A 21,308-nucleotide genomic window follows, 5' to 3' on the forward strand; every position below is an offset into this window, starting at 1 on the left:
CTTTCACCTGAGTTTGACTTGGATCTAAACTTGGCATTGTCACATTGCAATATTACCTTCTTAGTAGTGTAGAAGTATAGTTCAGCGATGGCAGTATTTTATGTATTACGGTCCTGCAACTTTGCGTCCCTCTAGGTGATGTTCTACAAACTATATTTTAAGGTTGAGAAAGTTTTGAGGTTGAAGATCTCAAAACAGTGCTAAAGTCAAAGCTGTTTCCTGTGAAGAAAATAAAAATTTGTAAATATATTGCACCTTGAGTTGTCAGAAGGTGGAAACTGAAATAAATTATCTCTAAAAAAAAAAAGTGCTGTTTCATTTTTGTTTTAATATATCTGTGAGGATTTTTTACAGGATTTGCCAACTTCTGAGTTACATCAGTGACTTTTGAGAAGGAGACATTTTTCTCTGGGGCCAGAGAGCTGTGTACCCAACTTGGGTGGGGCATTTGGGTCTTGTGCAGATGCTAGTCTTCGTCCCCCAGCAAGTGCGAGAGGCCACACGGGAGTGTTCCCACCCAAGGTCTTCAGTGAGGAGGGAAGAGGCTTGCTGAGGCCTGGGTGACCCTGAGCATGGATACCCCCAATTTAAAACACTATGGCCCCTCTAAAGAAGCAGGCCTACCAGGCAGAAGTTCTGTGAGCAGCCTAGGAAGCCAGGTGGAAAGAGGAGTTTCTATTCAGTGCCACACTGGAGGATTTAGCCGTATTTGGAACTTTCCCTGGCCCCTTGCATCACCATGGGAATGCAGGCATCCTCCGGCTTTGAGCTGCTGGGACCCCAGGCTGGTGTGATCTGTTCAGAGCTTGCTGTGACAAGTGGAACGAGTCTGCACTTTCAGGCTTGTTATGATCTAGAACCTTCCGACTTCCCTGGGGCTGTGTATGGCCTTCACCCACAGAGGGGTCTGCATATAGTGCTGAGCACAGAATCCAATTCCAGGACCCACACTGAGTCACCAGTGTAGGGAAGAGAGGGGAAACAGCACTTCTTTGGGAATTTGCCCTCCAAGTGTGTCCCCAAGGGCCCAGGAAGGCAGCCGGCCAAGTCCGAGCACCCCGCCCCTTGTTCCACCTTCAGCCGTCCCCATGCCCCAGCTCTGTAGACTTCTGTGATGTGCTCTTGATCCCAAGATGGCCCTGCACATCAGTTCCCTGCTTCCAACGTTAGAACCAAAAAAACCAAACCAGTAGCTGTCGAGTCAACTCCGATTCATGCTGAACTCATGTTTTGCAGAGTAGAGCTGTGTTCCGTAGGGTTTTTAAGGCTGTGACCTTTCCGAAGCAGATTCCCGGTCCTATCTTCTAAGGCACCTCTGCGTGGGTTCTACCCACCAACCTTTCAGTTAGTAGTTGAGTGCTTAACTGTGCCAACCAGGGACTCCAACATTAATGGAGGTTAAACATACCAGGCCCCCCGGGGCATAAGCTATGAAATGGGACAGAGCAACAGAGCACAATTTGGCTGAGATTCTGCATTTATTGAGCACCTACTGTGCGCCAGGCACAGTGCTAGGCACATGGAATCCCTGGAGTAGCCTGTCAGGTGAGTGACACTGTTCCTCAGGACACATGACTTGCCCAGGGTTACAGAGCAGAGCCCCCCTGAGGGTCAAGGGCATCTGACATCAAGCCAGCCAGTTTTTCTGAATGTCATGGGGAAGCATTCTCTTCTTACTTGTGCAGTCCTTGTCCCTGCCCCTGTCCCCTGAGATCCTCCACCATGTCCTCCTCCACGGAGTCATCCTCACCCGCATCCTCCTCTTTCCTCTGGCTCTGGATGGTGCTCTGAGTGTTCTAAAGAAGAATAACAACAACATCAGTAATAACAATAGCAGGGACCAAAACTGAGTGTTCGCTGTGTGGCAGGCACAGTTCTAAGTGCTTTGTGCGTCACAGGGATTTGCTCAACTAATACCACAACCCCACGCAGAGGTGGTGATTATTAGCCATCACTTTGCAGATAAGGAATCTCAGGCATAGAGAGGTTAAGAAACGTTCCCCGTTTTGATCAAAGATTTTATAGAAGAATCCTGATCAAAAGGGGGGAAATGCAGAATAGAATTTAAAATTTCCCTGGAGTCCAGATTTCCTGGAGCCATGGAGGCTGGATGAGCCTCTGAAACGATTGCCCTGAAATAATCTTTAAACCTTAAACCAAAAATACTCCCTGAAGTCAAAACCAAACAATAGTTTAGCTTAACTAGTAAAGAATGTCTGTCTTGAGCACTGTGCTCTTTTAAGATCTATTTATATGGGATCAAATTGACAACAGCAACTTGAAAGATTAGATAGGAGCCTTAGGGGGCAGTTAGTTTATGTTAAGGGAGGAGGAACAACTCAGAGAAGGAGGGTGAGAACAGTTGCACAACTTGAAGAATGTAATCAGTGTCACAGAATTGTACTTGTAGAAATTGTTGAATGAGTGTATGTTCTGCTGTGTATAGTCTCAACAACAACAACAAAAAATAAAATCTTTTTTTAAAAAAAGAAGAAACATTTCCAAGGCCACACAGCTCAGGAGTAGTAGGCTTGGGCACAGGCCATTGGGCTCAGGGGTCGTACTTCTCTGCTATTTTTAGAGGGAACTATTCCGGAAGGCATGAGACCCCCTGCCTCCCACCCACACACACTGGGGGCTGGCTCCCTACCTCGCCCCCCCCAGCTGGACATGTACTCACATTGGGGCTCACTTGGTTGAATGATCACAGGTTTCCCTGAAGAAATATAACTGTGCTTGACTACAGACGTCTTCCTCAGACCTTGCTGGGGTTCCCACATAACATGTGGCATATACACCTTATTACTTTCCTAAAATCTAAAAGATTCAGAGGCCCATCAGCCCCCTGGGTGGGATGAAGGATTGGACCCGTCTAGAGCCCACTCGAAAACCCTGGTGGTGTAGTGTTTGAAAGCTACAGCTGCTGACCAAAAGGTTGGCAGTTTGAATCCACCAGGCACTCCTTGGAAATCCTGTGGGGCAGTTCTACTCTGTCCTATAGGGTCACTATGAGTTGAAATCCACTCAGGGGCAATGGGTGTGGTGTTTGGTTTTTTTTTTTTTCAGATCCCATTTCTCAAATGGCAACACTTCAGGATGCCGCTGGTGGGCACCCAGGACATGCGGCAGCCACGGGCAGGGAATGTGTGTGGGCAGGTGCAGCCTGGTCTCACTTCAAGGCAAAGTCCAGGCCAGACTCCAGAAAAGCCCTCCCGCTCCCAGCAGCGCCCGCTTCTCAGCTCCTCTTTCTCAGCCACCTCTGCTCTACTCTCTGGAGTGACTGTGATCTGGCCTTTCCTTGTCACTTCATTTTGTCATAGGTCTGTCACCTTACCACTCCCCACCCCCACCCAGTGCTCACCTGGCTGGTGAGAGCCCATGGGACCGAAGAAGAGGTGTTGGTGTCAGTGAATGGTCGAGCACTGTAATGCCCATAAACTCCATGCATCTTGGCTCTGAAATCCTGCGAAGTGGGAAACACAGAAAGCGAGTGGGCATGGGCAGGAAGGGTGGTGGGGCCAGAAGGCCCAGAGATACCTAACACAAATGGAACCTCCATCTGTGCTAGGTAGTGTCCAGAAGCTTCCTGTTTGTTGTTTTGTATAATACAGCAGCCCTGAAAGTGGGCATTATCATCCCCTTTTCTGGATGGGAAACTGAGGCCTGTAGAGGATAGGTAACTCCTCTATAGTCACACAGGAAGTTAGCTGGACTGGAAATAACCCCACCCCTAAAAGGATGTCATAGAGTCGAGTAAATGCAGGAGCCCATTGACTTCCACTGAGCCCATGTGCTGATTTTAAAGCAGGTCCTCAAATCCTTTGACATTTCTCCCTTCAAGAGGTGGAGTGAAATTCCTCTCCCCTCAAATGTGGGCTGGCTTTAGTGACTCGCTTCTAACGAATAGAATTCAGCAGAAGTGATGCTGAGTGGCTTCTGAGTTTGTCACGAGAGGTGACACAGCCGACGCCTGCATCCGAGACACTTGCTCCGTCTCAGCTCTGTCTCAGGATGCTCACTACAGGAAAGCAGTTGTCATGTTGTGAAGAAGCCCAGGCCACCTGGAGAGGCTGTGTGTGGATGTTCCAGCCGCAGATCTTACCGGGGACCGACTCTTACAAGGCTAATTTCAGGGGATTTTTTTTTTTTAACCTGTGCAGTCACAGGGCTGTGTGCTCAGAAGGGCCCTGTGCTCAGTCTATGCTCTCTGTCGCCATCTTGGAATCCTTCATAATTGTTGAACAAGGGGCCCCACAAATTCTGTGGTCTGTCTTCTACTCAGATGACAGTCATCATTACCACCAAACATATGAGTGAAGAAGCCTTCGAAAGGACTCCAGCCCCAGCCACCTACTGACTGCAACCGAATGAGTGACCCCAAGCAAGAACCACCCAGCTGAGCCCAACCAAACATCAGACCATGAAAGATAATAATAACAGATGATGGTTGTTTTACCCCACTAGCGTCAAGTAGTGTGTTAAAGGTAACTGGAACAGCTCATTCTAGATTTTAGTCAGATTAAAACCCAAACGCATTTCCGCTGAGTCAATTCTAACATGTAGCAACACTATAGGGCAGAGCAGAACTGCCCAATAGCGTTTCCAAGGCTGTGATTTTTTTTTTTTTTTAATTGTGCTTTAGGTGAAAGTTTACAGCTCAAGTTAGTTTCTCGTTCAAAAATTTATACACATACTGTTTTGTGACATCAGTTGCAATCCCTGCAAAATGACAGCACTCTCCCCCTTTCCACCCCAGGATCCCCGTGTCCATTTGTCCAGTTTTCTTGTCCCTTCTTGTCTTTTCATCCTGCTTTTGGGCAGGAGTTGACCATGTGGTCTCATATATTTGATTGAACTAAGAACCATGTTCCTCACATATGTTATCGTTTGTTTTATAGCCTGTCTACTCTTTGTCTGAAAGGTGGGCTTTGGGAGTGGCTTCAGTTCTGAGTTAGCAGAGGTCCAGGGGCCATAGTCTCAAGGATTCCTCCAGTCTCTGTCAGAGCAGTCTGTTTTTTTTTTTTTTAATTTGAATTTTGATCTACATTGTTCTCCCACTCTCTCCGAAACTCTTTATTGTGGTCCCTATTAGGGCGGTCAGTGGTGGTAGCTGGGCACCATCTAGTTCTGGGCTCAGGCTGGTGGAAGCTGTGGTTCATGTGATCGTTTAGTCCTTTGGGCTAATATTTTCCTTGTGTCTTTGGTTTTCTTCATTCTCCTTTGTTCTGGATGGGATGGCACCAATAGATGTATCTTAGATGGCTACTCACAAGCTTTTAAGACCCCAGACGCTACTCAGCAAAGTAGGATGTAGAACGTTTTCTTTATGAACTATGTTATGCCAGTTGACCTAGACGTCCCCCGAGACTATGGTTCCCAGCCCTCAGCCCCCGCAACTCGGTCTCTCAAGGTGTTTGGATGTGTCCAGGCAACTTCTATGACTTAGACCAGGCTGTAAATCTTTATGGAAGTAGACTGCCACATGTTTCGCCAGCAGAGCGGCTGGTGGGTTCGAACCACCAACCTTTTGGTTAGCAGCGGAGCTGTTTAACCACTGCACCACCAGGGCTCCTTTTAGTCAGGTTAGAGGGGGATAATAAACACATTGTTTACATAAAAACTACAGCAAGTATCAGCCTGGAAGCACTTTTTGTTGTTGTCCATTTGTCTTTAAATATTCAAATAATGATGAACATGTTGGTAGACAGCATTCGGGAAAATCCTCCACCTCTCAGTTTGGCACCCAAGGGCAGACATTTAAGACAGTTCATCAGAATGAGTTTTCAAAATCGAAAAATTACAAGATGTTACCAAGAAAAATTTATTGCATTAAGACAGAACCAAAATCAGATTCAACCCCACACACTAAATAGAAAACAGACACTTGTGACCTACCTCTAAGTCTTGCTCCAGGTCATAGTTCTCCAGGGTCTGGAAGGCACTGGAATACACCTCCACGGCTTTGGCATGGAAGACCATCTCAATGGTTACAAAGTCCGAAAAAATTTTCTACGAGGAGAGAAACCCAAACCACTTAAGTAATACTGTTCAAAGGAGAGTCCTGGGGTAATGTCGAGAATAGATAAAACAGGTGGGGAGGTGGGGTTGGCTATCCTTGTGGAGATGGGTCCTGGAGAAGAACTTCAATGTGTTATTTTTGTTGGAGCAGATAATGCATTCACGCGGTTCAAAAGTCAACACTCTGCTGAGGTCCACATTGAGTTGTCTTGCTCCCACCTCTGTCTCTTTCTTTCCCATTGCTCCCACCCCTTTTAGGTAATAGCTTCTAGAGGTTTCTTGTAGTTACCTCCACTGTTTCTTGATATGAATATGCATTCTTATTTTTTCCCTTTCTCCTCTGTCTGAGCCTTGCTTTTATTTTTCAGTCGATAGTAAATCCTGGCAACCTTTCTATAGGATGCTTCATTACTCATTTTTGTTTGTTTTACATCTGCATAGTGTTTCTTCGTGTGGCTGTGTGTGTAATTTATTTAACTAGTCTCCAGCAGATGGACACTTGGATGTTTTTCTTTCAGCTGTTTGCTGTAACAAGAAAGCAGTCAGGAAGAACCCTCCACAAATGTCATTTCTTTCCTGGACTGGGGTGGCTGTCAGATAAATTTCAGGAGTGAAATTTGCTAGACTGCAGGTTAAATGCATTTGTAACTCTGATAAATGCTGACCATTTGCCCTCTACAGAGATTGTACCGGAAACAAGTGAGGGCTCGTTCTGTGTGAGGAGTTTCTCCTGGGGTTGTCGTCTCAGCTCTATCTGCTGGGCCCATCCCTGCAGCCTCTGTGTCACCTGCGCTAAGGACGCAGGCTTGCAGGTGGATGGCTATGGAACCTTCTATCTCTGTCACTCGTGGGCTGTGGTGGTCTTCCTGGAGATGGGGAGGGCAGTCGCTGGTACATGCGTGTTACTCTGCTCTGCCCAGGGTCCCCTCAACGTGACTGGACCTAGCCGTCAAGTATGATGAGTGGTACAGGCGCGGGATAAAAGCAATCCATGTCAGCTGCTCTTGTCAGAAGGCTCCACTCGTCTCGGCAGGCACTCATAGAGCTCCTCCTGTCTGGTCCCAACACATCCTCCTGCTGTGCGTGGGGCCCCAGGCATGGAATGGATTTTGAACTTTATCCTTAAAACAAGGGAAGCCACAAGAGGTTGTCCAGCCCAGGAATAACAAATCCGTTCTGCCTTTTATAAGGCCCCTGGAAAGCAACATGGAGTCCCCAGGTGGTAAAAATAGTTAATACACTTGGCTGCTAAATGAAAGGTTGGAGGTTCGAGTCCACCTACAGGTGCCTCAGAAGAAAGGCCTGGCTTCCAAAAAATCATTCAGTGTCAACTCAACGGCAACTGGTTTTTCTCAGCAGTAATTTGGAAACTGGACTGGAGAGGCTCAATTGTGTATGCAGGGCCTCTGTGATCAGCTGGTCCTTCAAGACCCCAGCTTTTTAGGGTCTTCGCAAGAGCTGGGACTTTGGGTCCAGGATTCTGGGCTGCATTGAGACCTGGGGTCTGAGTGGAAGTGGGACAACCTAGGCCTGTCCCGCCATGCCTCCCCATGGTCCATTCAGAGAAGGGCGTCTAGAGCTTCAGGAAGAAAAGGACGAAGGCTAGCAGAGCCTGTGGGTTGTTGAGTCTTTTCCCAGTGGAGGGCTTCCGGGTAGGACAGCTGTGCCCAGAACAGCTGACCTGAGCAGCTGGCCTCCTATGCCCTGCAGCCAGGATTAACTGTACTAGGAACCTGGGTTCCTGAGAGCCGTGTGGGCACATATGCACACTCACACTCTTCTGCACACACACACGTGCCCACAAACACACACAAATGCATGTTTTCACATGCACACACACACGCACTCACATATACACGGGTACCTAGACACAAGCACATCTGCACACACATGAACACAAACACAATCACAGATACACACGTACACACTTACCTAATGTTTACACACATGTACACACACCAGCACACACATGAGCATACACATTCCTGGTACATGAACACACATGTACATACACACAAATGCACATAGGCTTTCATACACACTTACACGTATGCTCACACATACACACGAACACACACATATGCTCACATTCACACAAACACGCACCCACAAAGGCTCACATAGATACACACTGGCACATACACACATGCATTCATGGGAATACATGCTCACAGACACCAGGCAGCCCGCAGTGCCCGCGACACAGACCCCTACCTGAAGGTCCTTCAACTTCTGCTCCTGGAAGCCAACGATCGTCTCCTCCAGCTGCCTTGTGGTGCGGCTGGCGTCCACTGAGGCCCTCTGTACGCTCGTCTCTGCCTGGCTCAAGGGAAGCGAGAGGTGGCAAGTGTCACCGGGGCGGTTCCATCCTTCAGGCACCATTCTGAATCATTCTCAGTCCCCTCACCTGGGCTCTCTTATTCAGTCAGAGGAGTGACTGAATAGGGCTGTGCCTAAGGGGACAGGTGCTGGAGTTGGACAGACTGTGTACTAGCTGTGTGACCCCAGACAAGTCACCTACCCTCTCTTAGCTTCAGTTTCCTTGCTTGTAAACTGGGAACAGCAGCAAGACCTGCCTTGCAGGGTGGTTGTGAGGATCAAACAGTGGGCACTCACTGAGCTATTATTATAACAGGTGCCGCACATTCATTGATAATTAATTCTTGCACATGCAACATTTTTAATTTATTAACTCAGTCATTCATTCCTTTGACTGACATCTATAGGATGCCTACTCTGTGCCAGGCCCAGTGCATGAAGAACCTGTATTTTGGAGTCAGGCACCCTTGGATCCGAATTCTGGGTTTGCCACTTAGCTATGTGACCTCAGGCAAGTCACCTTTCTCTGCCTGCTTCCTCATCACTAAAATGGGGCCTTAATTACTACCTCATGTTTGTGAAATGGCTGACCTAGGTTGTTGCAGGGACCTGGGGTCTGGTATCCAGGAAAAAACAAAAACCAGAACAGTTGCCACTGAATCGGCTTCGAATCATGACATCACACGTGTCAGAGTAGAACTGCTCCCTAGTGTTTTCAATAGCTGATTTTTCGGAACTAGGTTGCCAGGCCTTTTTTACAAGGTACCTCTGGGTGGACTTGAACCTCCAACCTTTTGGCTCGAAGCCAATAACCTAAACATTTGTCCTACCTAGGGACTGAGCATTAAATAGGTAACAATAAACAAGATGAAAGGCAATAAGTAAAACAAAAACAATGAAGTAAAATACAAAAAAATAAATAAAACAAAAGCAATAGAGCCCTTTTCTTACAGATGAGGAAACCAAGGCCCATGGAGGGGAGTGACTTGCTTTGGATCCCTCAGCTGGGTAGTGTCAATGCCAGGACAGACCCAGGTCTCCTGACTCCCAGGCAAGCGCTTTCTCTGTACCTTCAAATCTTCCACCCTGAGCTCAGGGCCTGGCACACACCTGCTTCTCCCCACGTGAACACTTACTTGGCTGTTTTGTGAGGTTGCTCATTACCTGAGTGTGGTTCTGCCTTACCCAGACAGATGGTCACTCACCTGGGACTGAAGTAGCCACTGTTAAGGATTCAGAATAAACCAAGCAGCCCAATGGGGTGTCCACCCCCTCGCAGCACCTGCCTGGTGGGCCTGGACAGAGAAGACCCCAAGAGCCCTGGTGACAAGCGAGAAGGATACGATCATTCGCCGATCCGAGGGTGACTTCTGCCTCAGTTTCTCCAGCTTTTCCAGTTGCTTGATCTCGTTATTTTGGATATGTTTGAACTTTTTGATCTCAGCCTAAAGGAAGGGGAGAGTTGTTTCCTAGGATCCAGGGGAGCAAGACCCACTGCCGCGCACACTGTGGTGCCCTGTACTCACCCTGGTCTGCTTTATCTGTGCCCCATAGAATTTCAGGGGGTTGACAACCTTGATCTCCAGCCTCTCAACCTGGGGGAGCAGGGATGGGCAGGGAATCAGAGCAGACAGAACCAGGGTGATGCTTGGCCTCTGTGGGGCCAGGCTCAGCCCCCAGCCTCCAACCAGCATTTATAAAGTGCCATCTGTATACTCAGAGCTGTATGACTAGCCCATAGAGGGCAGAGGGAGCACAAGTTGCCCTTCCACTCCTCCTAACTTATGAGCACCAGGCCTGGGCTCAGTGCCTGTGTCTTCCACCCAAGAGCTTCGGCAGCACATTAAGTGTACTTAATCTCACTCGGCCTCACTTCCTCATCTGTAAAATGGGCATGATTGTACCTACTAGGGTTACATGACGATTCGGTGGGACTGTACAACCCTTAAGGAGCCCTGATGGTGCATTGGTTAAGCACTAGGCTGCTAAAACTACAAGGTCAACGGTTTGAACCCACCAGCTGCTCCACAGGAGAAAGATGTGGCAGTCTGTTTCCATAAAGGTTACAGCCTTGGAAACCCTATGGGGCAGTTCTACTCTGTCATATACGGTCACTATGAATTGGAATCGACAGCACAGCAACGGACTTAGGTTTGGCTTTTTTTTTTGGTACAACCCTCAGGAAGACAGCACCTGGAACAAAATAACTTGGCTAGAGTCGTTACCAGGAGGGGCTAGAAGAGGAAATGAGCATGGCTGTGTCCCTACTGGAAACCCTGGTGCATAGTGGTTAAGTGCTACGGCTGCTAACCTAAAGGCTGGCAGTTCAAGTCTGCCAGGCGCTCCTTGGAAACTCTATGGGGCAGTTTTACTCTGTCCTAGAGGGTCGCTATGAGTCGGAATCGACTTGACAGCAACGGGTTTGGTTTTTTTTTTTTTTTTTTTTGGTTTTTGTGTCCCTACTGCAGGCACTGTTCTCTTAACCCCTGGGCAAGTTAGCATGATAACCCCCCTGCGCAGATGAGAAAAACCAAGGCTTGCTTGGGAGCAGGACTTGCATTCAGAGTCACAGCAGGACAGAGATAGGACTTACATCCAGACCCTTCTCACCCTGAGCAAACAGCCTTATGATCTAGCTAGGGAAGCAAGACAGAAGCAAGATGGAAGAGCCGTGAAGCACGGAATAGCGTGGGGATCATGCGGACTATGCCACACAGCCCTACATACAAACCGCAGTGGGAGTTTAGCCTAAGTGCAGGCTCCAAGCTGCCACTACCTGCTTGTCCTAGAGACCAGAAAAGTTTTCTTTTTCCTTTGGAAAAAGGCAATTAGCAAACACAGAAGATGATCCGATCACCAGGTAAATGGAGCCCCTGGGTGGTATAAATGGTTAATGTGATTGGCTGCTAACCGGAAGGATGGTGCCTCGAAAGAAAGGCCTGGCATCTACTTCCAAAAAACCAGCCCCTGAAAACCCTATGGAGCACAGTTCTACTCTGACACACAAGGGGGCGCCGTGAGTTGGAGTTGGTGGTGCTGGTGGGTGTGTAGCAAATAATACTGGCAAATCCTTTTACTTGAGGAGAAGCTAACACCTGTCTGGAGAACTTGTGTGTTGTGGGTTGTGTTTGCTGGCTAGATTCTGTCTGTCTTGGCAGTCTCTTTAGTGGACTGCCTGTGGTGCACATGGTCACCTGGTTTAATGCTTATCCAATAATACAACCGTTTCATTCTTTTCTACAATTTCTGCAAAGGATTTTTCTGGGTTGGCAGGGGATTTATTTGTAATTATTTCCCCAGTACTGTGCAGCCTTCCTGCCTCCCAGGATTTCTGTCCCTTCTGGGTCCTCATGGACCCTGGAGACGCCTTCAACCTAGGATTCAGATACCTCCCCTCTCAAGGTCTCCTGGCCTGGCCCACCCCTCATCCAACTCAAGGAAGCCCCCGGACCCTCAGAAATGACTCCCTTACGTGGTGATAATGGAGTTAAGTGTCCAGCCCGCTCACCTCCGCCTGCCGGTAGTCCTGCACTTTGGCCAGGTCCTCGGCAAAATTCCTCAGGGTGGCCTGTAGCTCGGGGTTCTCGGTGTTGGCAAAATCAATGAGCTGTTTGACAAGCTGGTCAGCCTTGTCCCGCAGCCGGGCCATCTTTCGGGTGTAGGCAGCCAGCAACGAGCAGAACTGGCCAAAGTACTTCTCAGCATTGGTCACCATGTTCTCCATCACCCTCACCTGGCTGTCCCTGAGGAGGCAGGAGCCTGAGTGGGCCTCTGGGAAGGAACTCTGGGCACCCCAGGGGCAGCTGACTGTCACAAGCACACATGAGCCACTGCTAATCCTATGCGGGAAGCGCCATGCCAGGACACCCCTGTCTGTCCCCAGGACAACACTCAGGGTGGCATCATTGGCCCAGCAAGGCAGGTGAGGAAGAGGCTCAGAGAGCAGGGCCGACTACCTGGTCACCCAGCTCGTAAGTGACCAGGCAGGAATGTAAACGTGACTTTGACTCCAATCTTGGGCATTTCTTCCCTGGGGCCCCTTTGTTGTTGTTAAGTGCCACTGAGTCAGCCTCCACTCACAGCGATCCCATGCACATCACCACCTGGTCCTGCACCGTCCCCGTGATAGGTTGTGGGTCAGTCCATTGTGATCCAGAGGGTGTTCACTGGCTGATTTTTGGAAGTCAATCTCCAGGCCTTTCTTTCTAGCCTGTCTTAATCTGGAAGCTCCACTGACACCTGTTCAGCATCATGGTAGCACACCAGCCCCCACTGACAGACCGGTGCTGGCTTCACCGGAGGGATATTGGTGGGACTCGAACCTGGGTCCCCTGCATGGAGGACGGGAATTCTACCACTGAACCACCACCACCCTCTGGGACCACTTTAAAAGGACTTTTATCTTCCTAGCGGAGGTATCCTTTAAGACGACAACCGGTATCAGCCCAGGCCATCTTCCTGCTGAAGTTTCTCCTGACTCTGCCTTTCCCCCAAGCTGTGGGCGGTCTCCCATCTCTGAAGCCTAAAGCCTTTAACTGTGCTTCTTGCGTATCATCTATCGCTTCCTGTGGCGCAGCATCTTGGGCTGAGGTCTTGCTGATTCATCCGTAAATCCTCCTAGCGTGAGGCCGGGCCAGAGCAGGTGTTTAAGAGGGACTGGATGAGCACATGATCTGTGGCTTTCTTTCTCCTGAAACAGCAAACGTGGTCCAGCCTCAGGTGCCTAGCCTCCCTCCCCGCTCACTCTACACCCCTCCTGGCACCCTTGTCCCCAGGAGCTTGCTGCACTGTCTCCTCCCTCCATTGGACCAAGCCCCCCACCCTCACCCCCGCTCCCCCACCCCCTGCTGCCCTTGGCCACTGTAATCACACCCCTAAGCTGCAAACTGTCTGGGGAGCGGCCCTTTGTCCTCCTAACAAATCCTAGCCAGTGTGGCATTGTAACATTTGCAAAACACCCCGGATGCATTACCTGCAAGTAAATTACCAGCGGAGTCCCCGGCTTGCACAAACACGTAAGCAGTTGGCTGTTAACCGAAAAGGTTGTTGGTTCTGAACATATCCAGAGGCCCCTCAGAAGAAAAAGACCTGATGATCTGCTTCCAAAAACTCAGCCATTGAAAACCCTGTGGAGCACAGTTCTACTCTGACACACATGGGGTCGCCATGAGTTGGAGTCGACTCCATAGCGATGGATTTGGTTTAATTTGTTTTGATTTAAGGTATTAGTACTATCAGCATTTTAAAATGAATAAGCTGAGGCCCAGAGACATGAAGCATCTTGCTAAAGGTCACACAGCTGGTACAACCTCTGTTTCTCCAGGTGGGGGGTGCCGCTCAGGTAAAAATGCAAATTCCCAGGCCCCATTCCAGATGCTGTGAGCCAGAACTGCTGTGATCGAGGCCCAGGAAACAGCATTTTTAGGAAGCATGCACCCCTGAGTTTGTGAACTCTGAGGAAGCAGGCCTGTGAGCGATCAGGCAGGGGGTGGGCGTGTCGTGAGAGAGCAGAGATAGATGAATGCAATACAGAGATGGGGGGAGATGGCGGGGAGAGAGGCGCAGAGATGGCGGTGGTTCTGCAAGAGAGGTGCTGCGAGCTGGAGGCTTGGGCCATGAAGAAGGGTTTCCCAGGTAGAGGTGAGCGAGGGAAAGACAGAAGAGACCCAGAGAATTTGGCCACCACCGGAGTGGTGGGCACTAATGCTGGAGAAACAGGTAGAGGCTAGATTTCAGAAGCTTCTGTGGTCTTGAACCTTGTGCTTCCCTTAACCCTGAGATGGGCGTGGTGTGTGAGAGAGAGCACCCCATGCCCCCAGAAGCAGCCCCAGGCTGCATTAGGCCCCCAAAACCCTGCCTCCTTCCTTCCCAGCCCGGGCCATTGCAGGGCTACTCACCTGATGAGGATGGTGTTCATTGTGACCAGAAGTGCCAGCTGTCCTGGTCTCGTGGAAGCAGACCAGAGCCTCAGGGGTCCTGCAGGCCCGGGAGAGGCCGGGTAGGGCTGGGCGCAACTGTGGGGCCCAGGCTCGGGGGACACTGCTACCTGGTTGCTGGGCAACGTTGCCACCCACAGCAGGCCCTGGGAGGAGCTGTGGCCGGTTTCCTGGCAACCCCTCCCCAAGGCTGGCCTCCAGGTGCATAAGGAGGGCCTTGCCCAGCTTGCTTTGGCTCAGAGAAGGGGCCCCAAGGAATCTCCAGTCTCTCTTTTGAGATGGAGCTTCTTGTGGACCCGTGGTTGGGGTCCCCAGGAAGTGGCACGGAGAAGCTGGAAGGCAACTAATGGGCTCAGCCTTGGGGTCAGCTGCATTTGTGGCCCCTACACACCCAGGCTCCTGCCTGGATAGGACAGGCAGGGGACAGGAGATCTGACTGGGCAGTAGGGCAGGGAAGTGACAAAACACAGAGTAAATTTCGGGGGGTCCCGAGGCCTAGTAGCTCAGAGATGCCAGCCCCCAGAAATGCTCTGTGGCTGAATGGGGGGGGCAGGGAGGTGAGGGCAGCTCAAAGGAATGTCTTTAAAATTTCTATCATAATTTTATTGCTTTCCCTTCTTATTATTAAAACAGTACCTCCTCATTGCAGGAAAGTAAGGAAACAAAGTTCACACAGAAAGCAGAAAACACAAAAGCATATAAAAGCGCATTAAAAAATTTATGCATTTTACCTAAAAAAGAACTGTAGAAGTAACTACAACAGCAATAACATTAGGCTGTTGGGATGGGAAGTGGGTGGAGGTACAGATGACACAAGCATGGCAGAACGTGGGTAACTAGTGTCGCTGGGCAAAGGGGTCTGGGCGTCCTTACAGTCTCTGTCACCTTTGTGTTTGAACACCTTCAGAGTGAAGTCGGTTGTTTTCTTTGTGCAGCTATTAACAGCAAGAGCTTTAGAGTCAGCTAACCTGTTGCCGTTGAGTCGATTCCCACTCCTAGTGACCCGATAGGACAGAGTAGAACTGCCCCACAGGGTTTCCTAGGCTCTAATCCTTACAGAAGGTGACTGCCACATCTTTCTCCCGTGGAGCTGCTGGTGGCTTCAAACTAACAACCTTTTGGTTGGCAGCCAAGTGCTTAACCACTGTGCCACCAGGACTCCTAGAGTCAGCTAAATGCAGGTCTGAATCCCAGATCCCAGCCCTGCTGTGTGACCTTGGGCAAGTCACCTAACCTCTTTGTTTGTCTTTTGAAAATTTCATGTTTGGAGACATGAACTTTCCCTCTAAAATCCAATCTTTTCAGGACAGGGAGAGACTGCAAAGCTATTCTAGGTTTCTGCGGCTCAGAGGTAGGGAGTAGGGATGGCTGTGTTAGCCAGTGACCACCAGAGGGCATCAGAGACCCTCATACTGGGGAACTCCTGAGGGTAGAGGGTGAAGTAGGGCTGGGGGACCCCCAGGAAACACCCAGAGAGGAAGCACATTTGGGAAAAAATTATCTTAACACAGGGTGGAAGAAAGAGGAGAGGGTCAGAGGAAAGGAACAAAGGTGTAATTGAACATCTTAGGAACTTTAAGCAGTTATCACTAGGGGGTGCAGAAAGCGTGCCCACACCCCCGATTCTGTCAGAGGGGATGACACCAAAATGACCCAGGGTCCGAGGCAGCAGCAGTGGCGGCGGCGGGTGGGCCTGTGTCATTGGGGAAGGGGCCATCAAGGCAGTAGTGTCACTAGGGTTGATGTCACCCAGTGCAGTAACTTGTCCACCCCCACCCCCAAGCCCCCCAGGCACACTAGTGGTGCTCGCCATTGGGTGGAGAGGAGGATCTCCACCTTGGCCAGCAGAAGAGGGAAGGAGCTGCAGGGTGCTCCTACCTATTGCAGTCAGTCGATTCCCACTCATAGCGACCCTATAGGACACAGCAGAACTGCCCCACAGGGTTTCCAAGGAGAGGCTGGTGGACTTGAACTGCCAACCTTTTGGTTAACAGTCATAGCTCTGAACCACTGAGCCACCAGGGCTCCTAGAGTCTGCTAAACACGGGGGTGGGAGGGGGCCAGTGTGGCTCAGCAATCAACCCTGCTATGGGGTGTGACCAGCTGGGCCACCCTACCCACGGAGGGAAGGGGCTTTCGCTGGCCACCCCCTACCCCTACCCTGGTAGGGAGACACTGTGAGTTACCACGCTAAGTGACACCAACCCTAGTGACATCACTGGCTTTAAACCAAAAAAAAAAAACCCAAACCCATTGCTGTCGAGCCGATTCTGACTCATAGGGACCCTATGGGACAGAGTAGAACTACCCCATAGAGTTTCCAAGGAGCGCTTGGTGGATTTGAACTGCCAAACCTTTTGGTTAGCAGCCGTAGCTCTTAACCACTACAGCACCAGGGTTTCCACTGACTTTAAGGAACTTTAAAAATTAAAACCACCTCCTAGTTTGGCAAGATGGAGACATCTTGTGGCCAGAGAGAAAAATGCTAATATCACCTCCAGGCCCTTCCCAGCCTTTGGCTGCTGAGCATAGGACTTGTCGCCTTGAGAAAGCCCCCGAATCTCTGCATACGCGCTCCATCCAGACCACAGGGGCTTCCTCTCCCCCTTTCCTGTAAATATGTTTTTGGAGGACCACAAGAGAGAGGGTGGTAGACATCCTGACCCTTCCTCTAAATCCAACGTGCATCTCCAAAGAACAAGGACATTCTCCTGCAAGACCACATCACACCCAGGAAATTAACACGTTGTCATTCAGGCATCTCATAAGCTCTGATGTTCACACCCCATCACTGTGCAAATGCCATTGATAGCCGGTCCTTCCACCCACCGGGATACGCTGCAATTACTGTCGGTGTAAAAACCACTTGCCCTGGAGTGGACTCCAACGCAAGGTGACCCCATGTGTGCCATCGTAGAGCTGTGCTCCATAGGGTTTTCAATGGCTATGGTTTTTTGGAAGTAGATTGCCAAGCCTTTCTCCCGAGGCACCTCTGGGTAGACTTGAACCTCCAACGGTTTGCACTGCCCAAGGGCTCTGAGTGTCTATTTCTCATTGTGGTCCAGTCAATTTCAACTCGTGGCGGCCCTGTAGGACAGAGTAGAACTGCCCCGTAGGATTTCCAAGGCTGTCATCTGTACAGAAGCAGACCGCTCATCTTTCTCCTGTGACGCAGCTGGTGGGTTCAAACTGCCGACCTTTCGGTTAGCAGCCGAGCACTTAACCACTGTGCCACCAGGGCTGCTAGCATCTATTTAGACACCTTCACTCCTGAACTGTCCCTAGCCTTTCTTCTTTTGTGGCACTGACATTTCTTTCCTTTATTTTTTTTCTGTCCCTACTCTGGTACGTATTGATAACTTCTTTGCAGCCTTTCTAAAAAGATCCTTTTACTTTTTTTTTTATTAACTTTCATTGAGCTTCAAGTGAACGTTTACAAATCAAGTCAAACTGTCACATACAAGTTTATATACACCTTACTCCATACTCCCACTTGCTCTCCCCCTAATGAGTCAGCCCTTCCAGTCTCTCCTTCCGTGACAATTTTGCCAGCTTCCAACTCTCTCTATCCTCCCATCCCCCCTCCAGACAGGAGATGCCAACACAGTCTCAAGTGTCCACCTGATACAAATAACTCACTCTTCATCAGCATCTCTCTCCTACTCACTGTCCAGTCCCTTTCATGTCTGATGAGTTGTCTTCGGGAGTGGTTCCTGTCCTGTGCCAACAGAAGGTTTGGGGACCATGACCGCCGGGATTCCTCTAGTCTCAGTCAGACCATTAAGTATAGTCTTTTTGTGAGAATTTGGGGTCTGCATCCCACTGATCTCCTGCTCCCTCAGGGGTTCTCTGTTGTGCTCCCTGTCAGGGCAGTCATCGGTTGTGGCTGGGCACCATCTAGTTCTTCTGGTCTCAGGATGATGTAGGTCTCTGGTTCATGTGGCCCTTTCTGTCTCTTGGGCTTATAGTTATCGTGTGACCTTGGTGTTCTTCATTCTCCTTTGATCCAGGTGGGTTGAGACCAATTGATGCATCTTAGATGGTCGCTTGTTAGCATTTAAGACCCCAGACGCCACATTTCAAAATGGGATGCAGAATGTTTTCATAATAGAATTATTTTGCCAGTTGACTTAGAAGTCCCCTTAAACCATGGTCCCCAAACCCCTGCCCTTGCTCCGCTGACCTTTGAAGCATTCACTTTATCCCGGAAACTTCTTTGCTTTTGGTCCAGTCCAGTTGAGCTGACCTTCCATGTATTGAGTATTGTCCTTCCCTTCACCTAAAGCATCTTTCTTTTTATTTTTGTAACTTTTTATTTTAAAATAATTTCAGTCTTACAGAAATAATAAAAGAACTCCACCCAGATTGGCTAATTCTTAACATTTTACCACATTTGTCTTATCATTCTCTCTCCTTCTGTATGTGTGTGTATGTCTTTTTTTTCTGAACTACTTTAGAACAAGTTGCAGACTTAATGTCCCTTTACTCAAATACTTCAGTGTGTATTTTCGAAGAATAAGACCAGTCTCTTACATCACCACAGTACAAATTAGAAAATTAACATCATTACATCCTATTCTCTAATCTAAAGAGCCCTGATGGCACAGCAGTTAAGTGCTCAGCTACTAACTGAAAGGTCAGTAGTTCGAACCCACCATCTGCTCCATAGGAAAAAGATGTGACAATCCGCTTCCATAAAGATGTGTAGCCTTGGAAACCGTATGGGGCAGTTTCTACTCTGTCCTGTAGGGTTGCTATGAGTTGGAATTGACTCTTCGGTCATGGGTTATTATCTAATCTGCTCACCTACTCAGATTTCACCAATTGTCCCAAAGATGTCCTTTACATTTGTCACAGATTGAATTGTGTCCCCTTAAAATAAGTGTCAATTTGGCTAGGCCATGATTCCCAGTATTGCGTGGTTGTCCACCATCTTGTGATCTGATCTGATTATCCTATGTGTTATAAATCCCTGACCGTGTAGCAGTTAAGAGCTACGGCTGCTAACTAAAAGGTCAGCAGTTCAAATCCACCAGTCACTCCTTAGAAACCCTGTGGGGCAGTTCTGCCCTGTCCTATAGGGTTGCAATGGGCTTGGTTTTATGATGTTAATGAAGCAGTATTACAGGCAGTTATATTAATGAGGCAGGACTCAATCTTCAAGATTGGGTTGTATTTTGAGTCAATCTCTTTTGAGATATAAAAGAGAGAATTAAGCAGAGAGGAGAGGGACCTCATACCACCAAGAAAGAGAGCCAGGAGTGAGCACCTGGGGTCCCTGTTCTGAGAAGCTCCTAGATCAGGGGAATATTGGTGACAAGGACCTTCCTCCAGAACCAACAGTGAAAGAAAGCCTTCCTTTAGAGCTGGCGCCCTGAATTTGGACTTCTAGCCTCCTAAAGTGTGAGAGAATAAATTTCTGTTTGTTAAAGCCATTCATTTGTGGTATTTCTGCTATAGCTGCTCTAGATAACTAAGACAATAGTAAATAAATGTGAGGTGCCACCGAGTCAGTTCTGACTCATAGCAACCCTGTGTACAACAGAATGAAACACTGCCTAGTTCTTTGCCATTCTCACAATCGTTGTTATGCTTGAGCCCATTGTTGCAACCATTGTGATAGTCTATCTCATTGAGGGTCTTCCTCTTTTTCCCTGACCCTCTACTTTACCAAGCATGACGTCCTTCTCCAGGGACTGATCCCCCCCCGATGACATGTGCAAAGTATGTGAGATGAAGTCTCACCATCCTTGCTTCCAAGGAACGTTCTGGCTGTACTTCTTACAAGACAGATTTGTTTGTTCTTCTGGTAGTCCATGATATATTCAATATTCTTTGCCAACACCATAGTTCAAATACCTCAATTCTTCTTTGAATAGTAAATAAATAAACAAATTTTTCCTGGTCCTGACAATTTTTTAATGTCCAGGCCAGTTGTTTTGGGAACCCCTCTCCGTTTGGGCTTACCAGCGTTTCCTGGAGCATTGATTCAGGTTGAACACTAGGCGGGAATACCCAGAGGTGAGCCTAGGTCTGCCCCAGTTTTCGAGAATGTCTTCTCTCGACTCCTTTCCAGGCTAAACACGCCCTTTCCTAACACCATTTCCCACCTGGTATGATTTCCAGCTCTCTCACCACTGCCACTTCTGCAGAGCCTTGGTGACCCTCAGCTCCATCAGTCCTCTGTCCTGATTAGGTATTTGCTGGTCTTCTCCTCCTTCTACTCTCTGTGCTAGATGGGGGAATTCATCAGTACACCAGGTGACAGGTGCCTGCTCTCATGAAGTTTTCTGGCCACTAGGACGGAGTTCAGGCTCTCCCCCTCCTAGCTGGGCCCATGGCAGGCCAGCACTCCTCTCCAAGCCTGTTGCTATGATGCCGAACAAGTTCCAACAGAGCTTCCAGACTAAGATGAACCAGGAAGAAAGGGCTGACAGTCTACTTCCAAAACGCAGCCAATGAAAACCCTATGGGTCACAATGGTCCGATTTGCGGCCAATCATGGCGATTGCGCAGGGTCAGGCAGTGTTTTGTTCCATTTTGCATGCAGTTGTCATGAGTCAGGGGCTGACTCAACTGCAGCTCACAACAACAAAAGTAGGGACAGTAATGGCCCAGCCTTATAGGGTTGCCGTGAGGAGGAAATGAGATGGTGCTGGCAGGGGACCCTACCCAGGGCGGGATGATGAGTGTAAGGATCACATGGGCAGAGAGCCCACCAGTGCTTGGGGGAGGGGTCACAGTTCACAGGTGGCATCTGACCACTGGGCTCAGGAAGCTCTTCTATGAACACTGTGTACTTGAACACACCTTAAAAAAAAAAAAAATGAACACATGAAGAAGCTTGATTTGGGGCTGCTGCACACCTCACAAATATAAATATAAATATCAGCAACTATTATTATGTATAATAATTATGAGTAAAGCCCTTAGCTCAAGACTTTTTTGTCCCAGTCCCTTGCACATAGCAGGTCCTCTACCATCCGCTTAGCAAAAGGCTGCAATCATCTCCCCAAAAGATAGTGCATTAAAATT

At 48.9% G+C, this 21,308-nt stretch overlaps 1 protein-coding gene across 1 annotated transcript; it reads right to left on the reverse strand.

Moving 5' to 3' along the window:
* Positions 1 to 1,469: 1,469 nt before the first annotated feature.
* Positions 1,470 to 14,363, reverse strand: CIBAR2 (CBY1 interacting BAR domain containing 2). The gene is made up of 9 exons (XM_049864134.1): positions 14,235 to 14,363; positions 11,846 to 12,080; positions 9,864 to 9,932; positions 9,681 to 9,782; positions 9,104 to 9,105; positions 8,233 to 8,341; positions 5,896 to 6,009; positions 3,362 to 3,463; positions 1,470 to 1,796 (listed from the first exon to the last, which is right to left on the reverse strand). Exons 1-9 carry the CDS (start codon positions 14,252 to 14,254, stop codon positions 1,674 to 1,676), a joined length of 876 nt encoding a protein of 291 aa, XP_049720091.1. The 5' UTR covers positions 14,255 to 14,363; the 3' UTR covers positions 1,470 to 1,673.
* Between the last annotated feature and the right edge of the window lie 6,945 nt (positions 14,364 to 21,308).

The sequence above is a fragment of the Elephas maximus genome, chromosome 21 (genome assembly GCF_024166365.1).
Source record: "Elephas maximus indicus isolate mEleMax1 chromosome 21, mEleMax1 primary haplotype, whole genome shotgun sequence".
Taxonomy (NCBI): domain Eukaryota; kingdom Metazoa; phylum Chordata; class Mammalia; order Proboscidea; family Elephantidae; genus Elephas; species Elephas maximus.

Bases quoted from the DNA above. Each gene is read 5' to 3' on its own strand.
- CIBAR2 (XM_049864134.1), bottom strand. From the start codon at position 14,254: ATGAACACCATCCTCATCAG. The intron at 9,783-9,863 runs GTGAGTACAGGG...CCCTTCCTTTAG, and splicing joins CACAGATAAAGCAGACCAGG to GCTGAGATCAAAAAGTTCAA. The intron at 6,010-8,232 runs GTAGGGGTCTGT...CTCTCCTCGTAG, and splicing joins AGAAGTTGAAGGACCTTCAG to AAAATTTTTTCGGACTTTGT.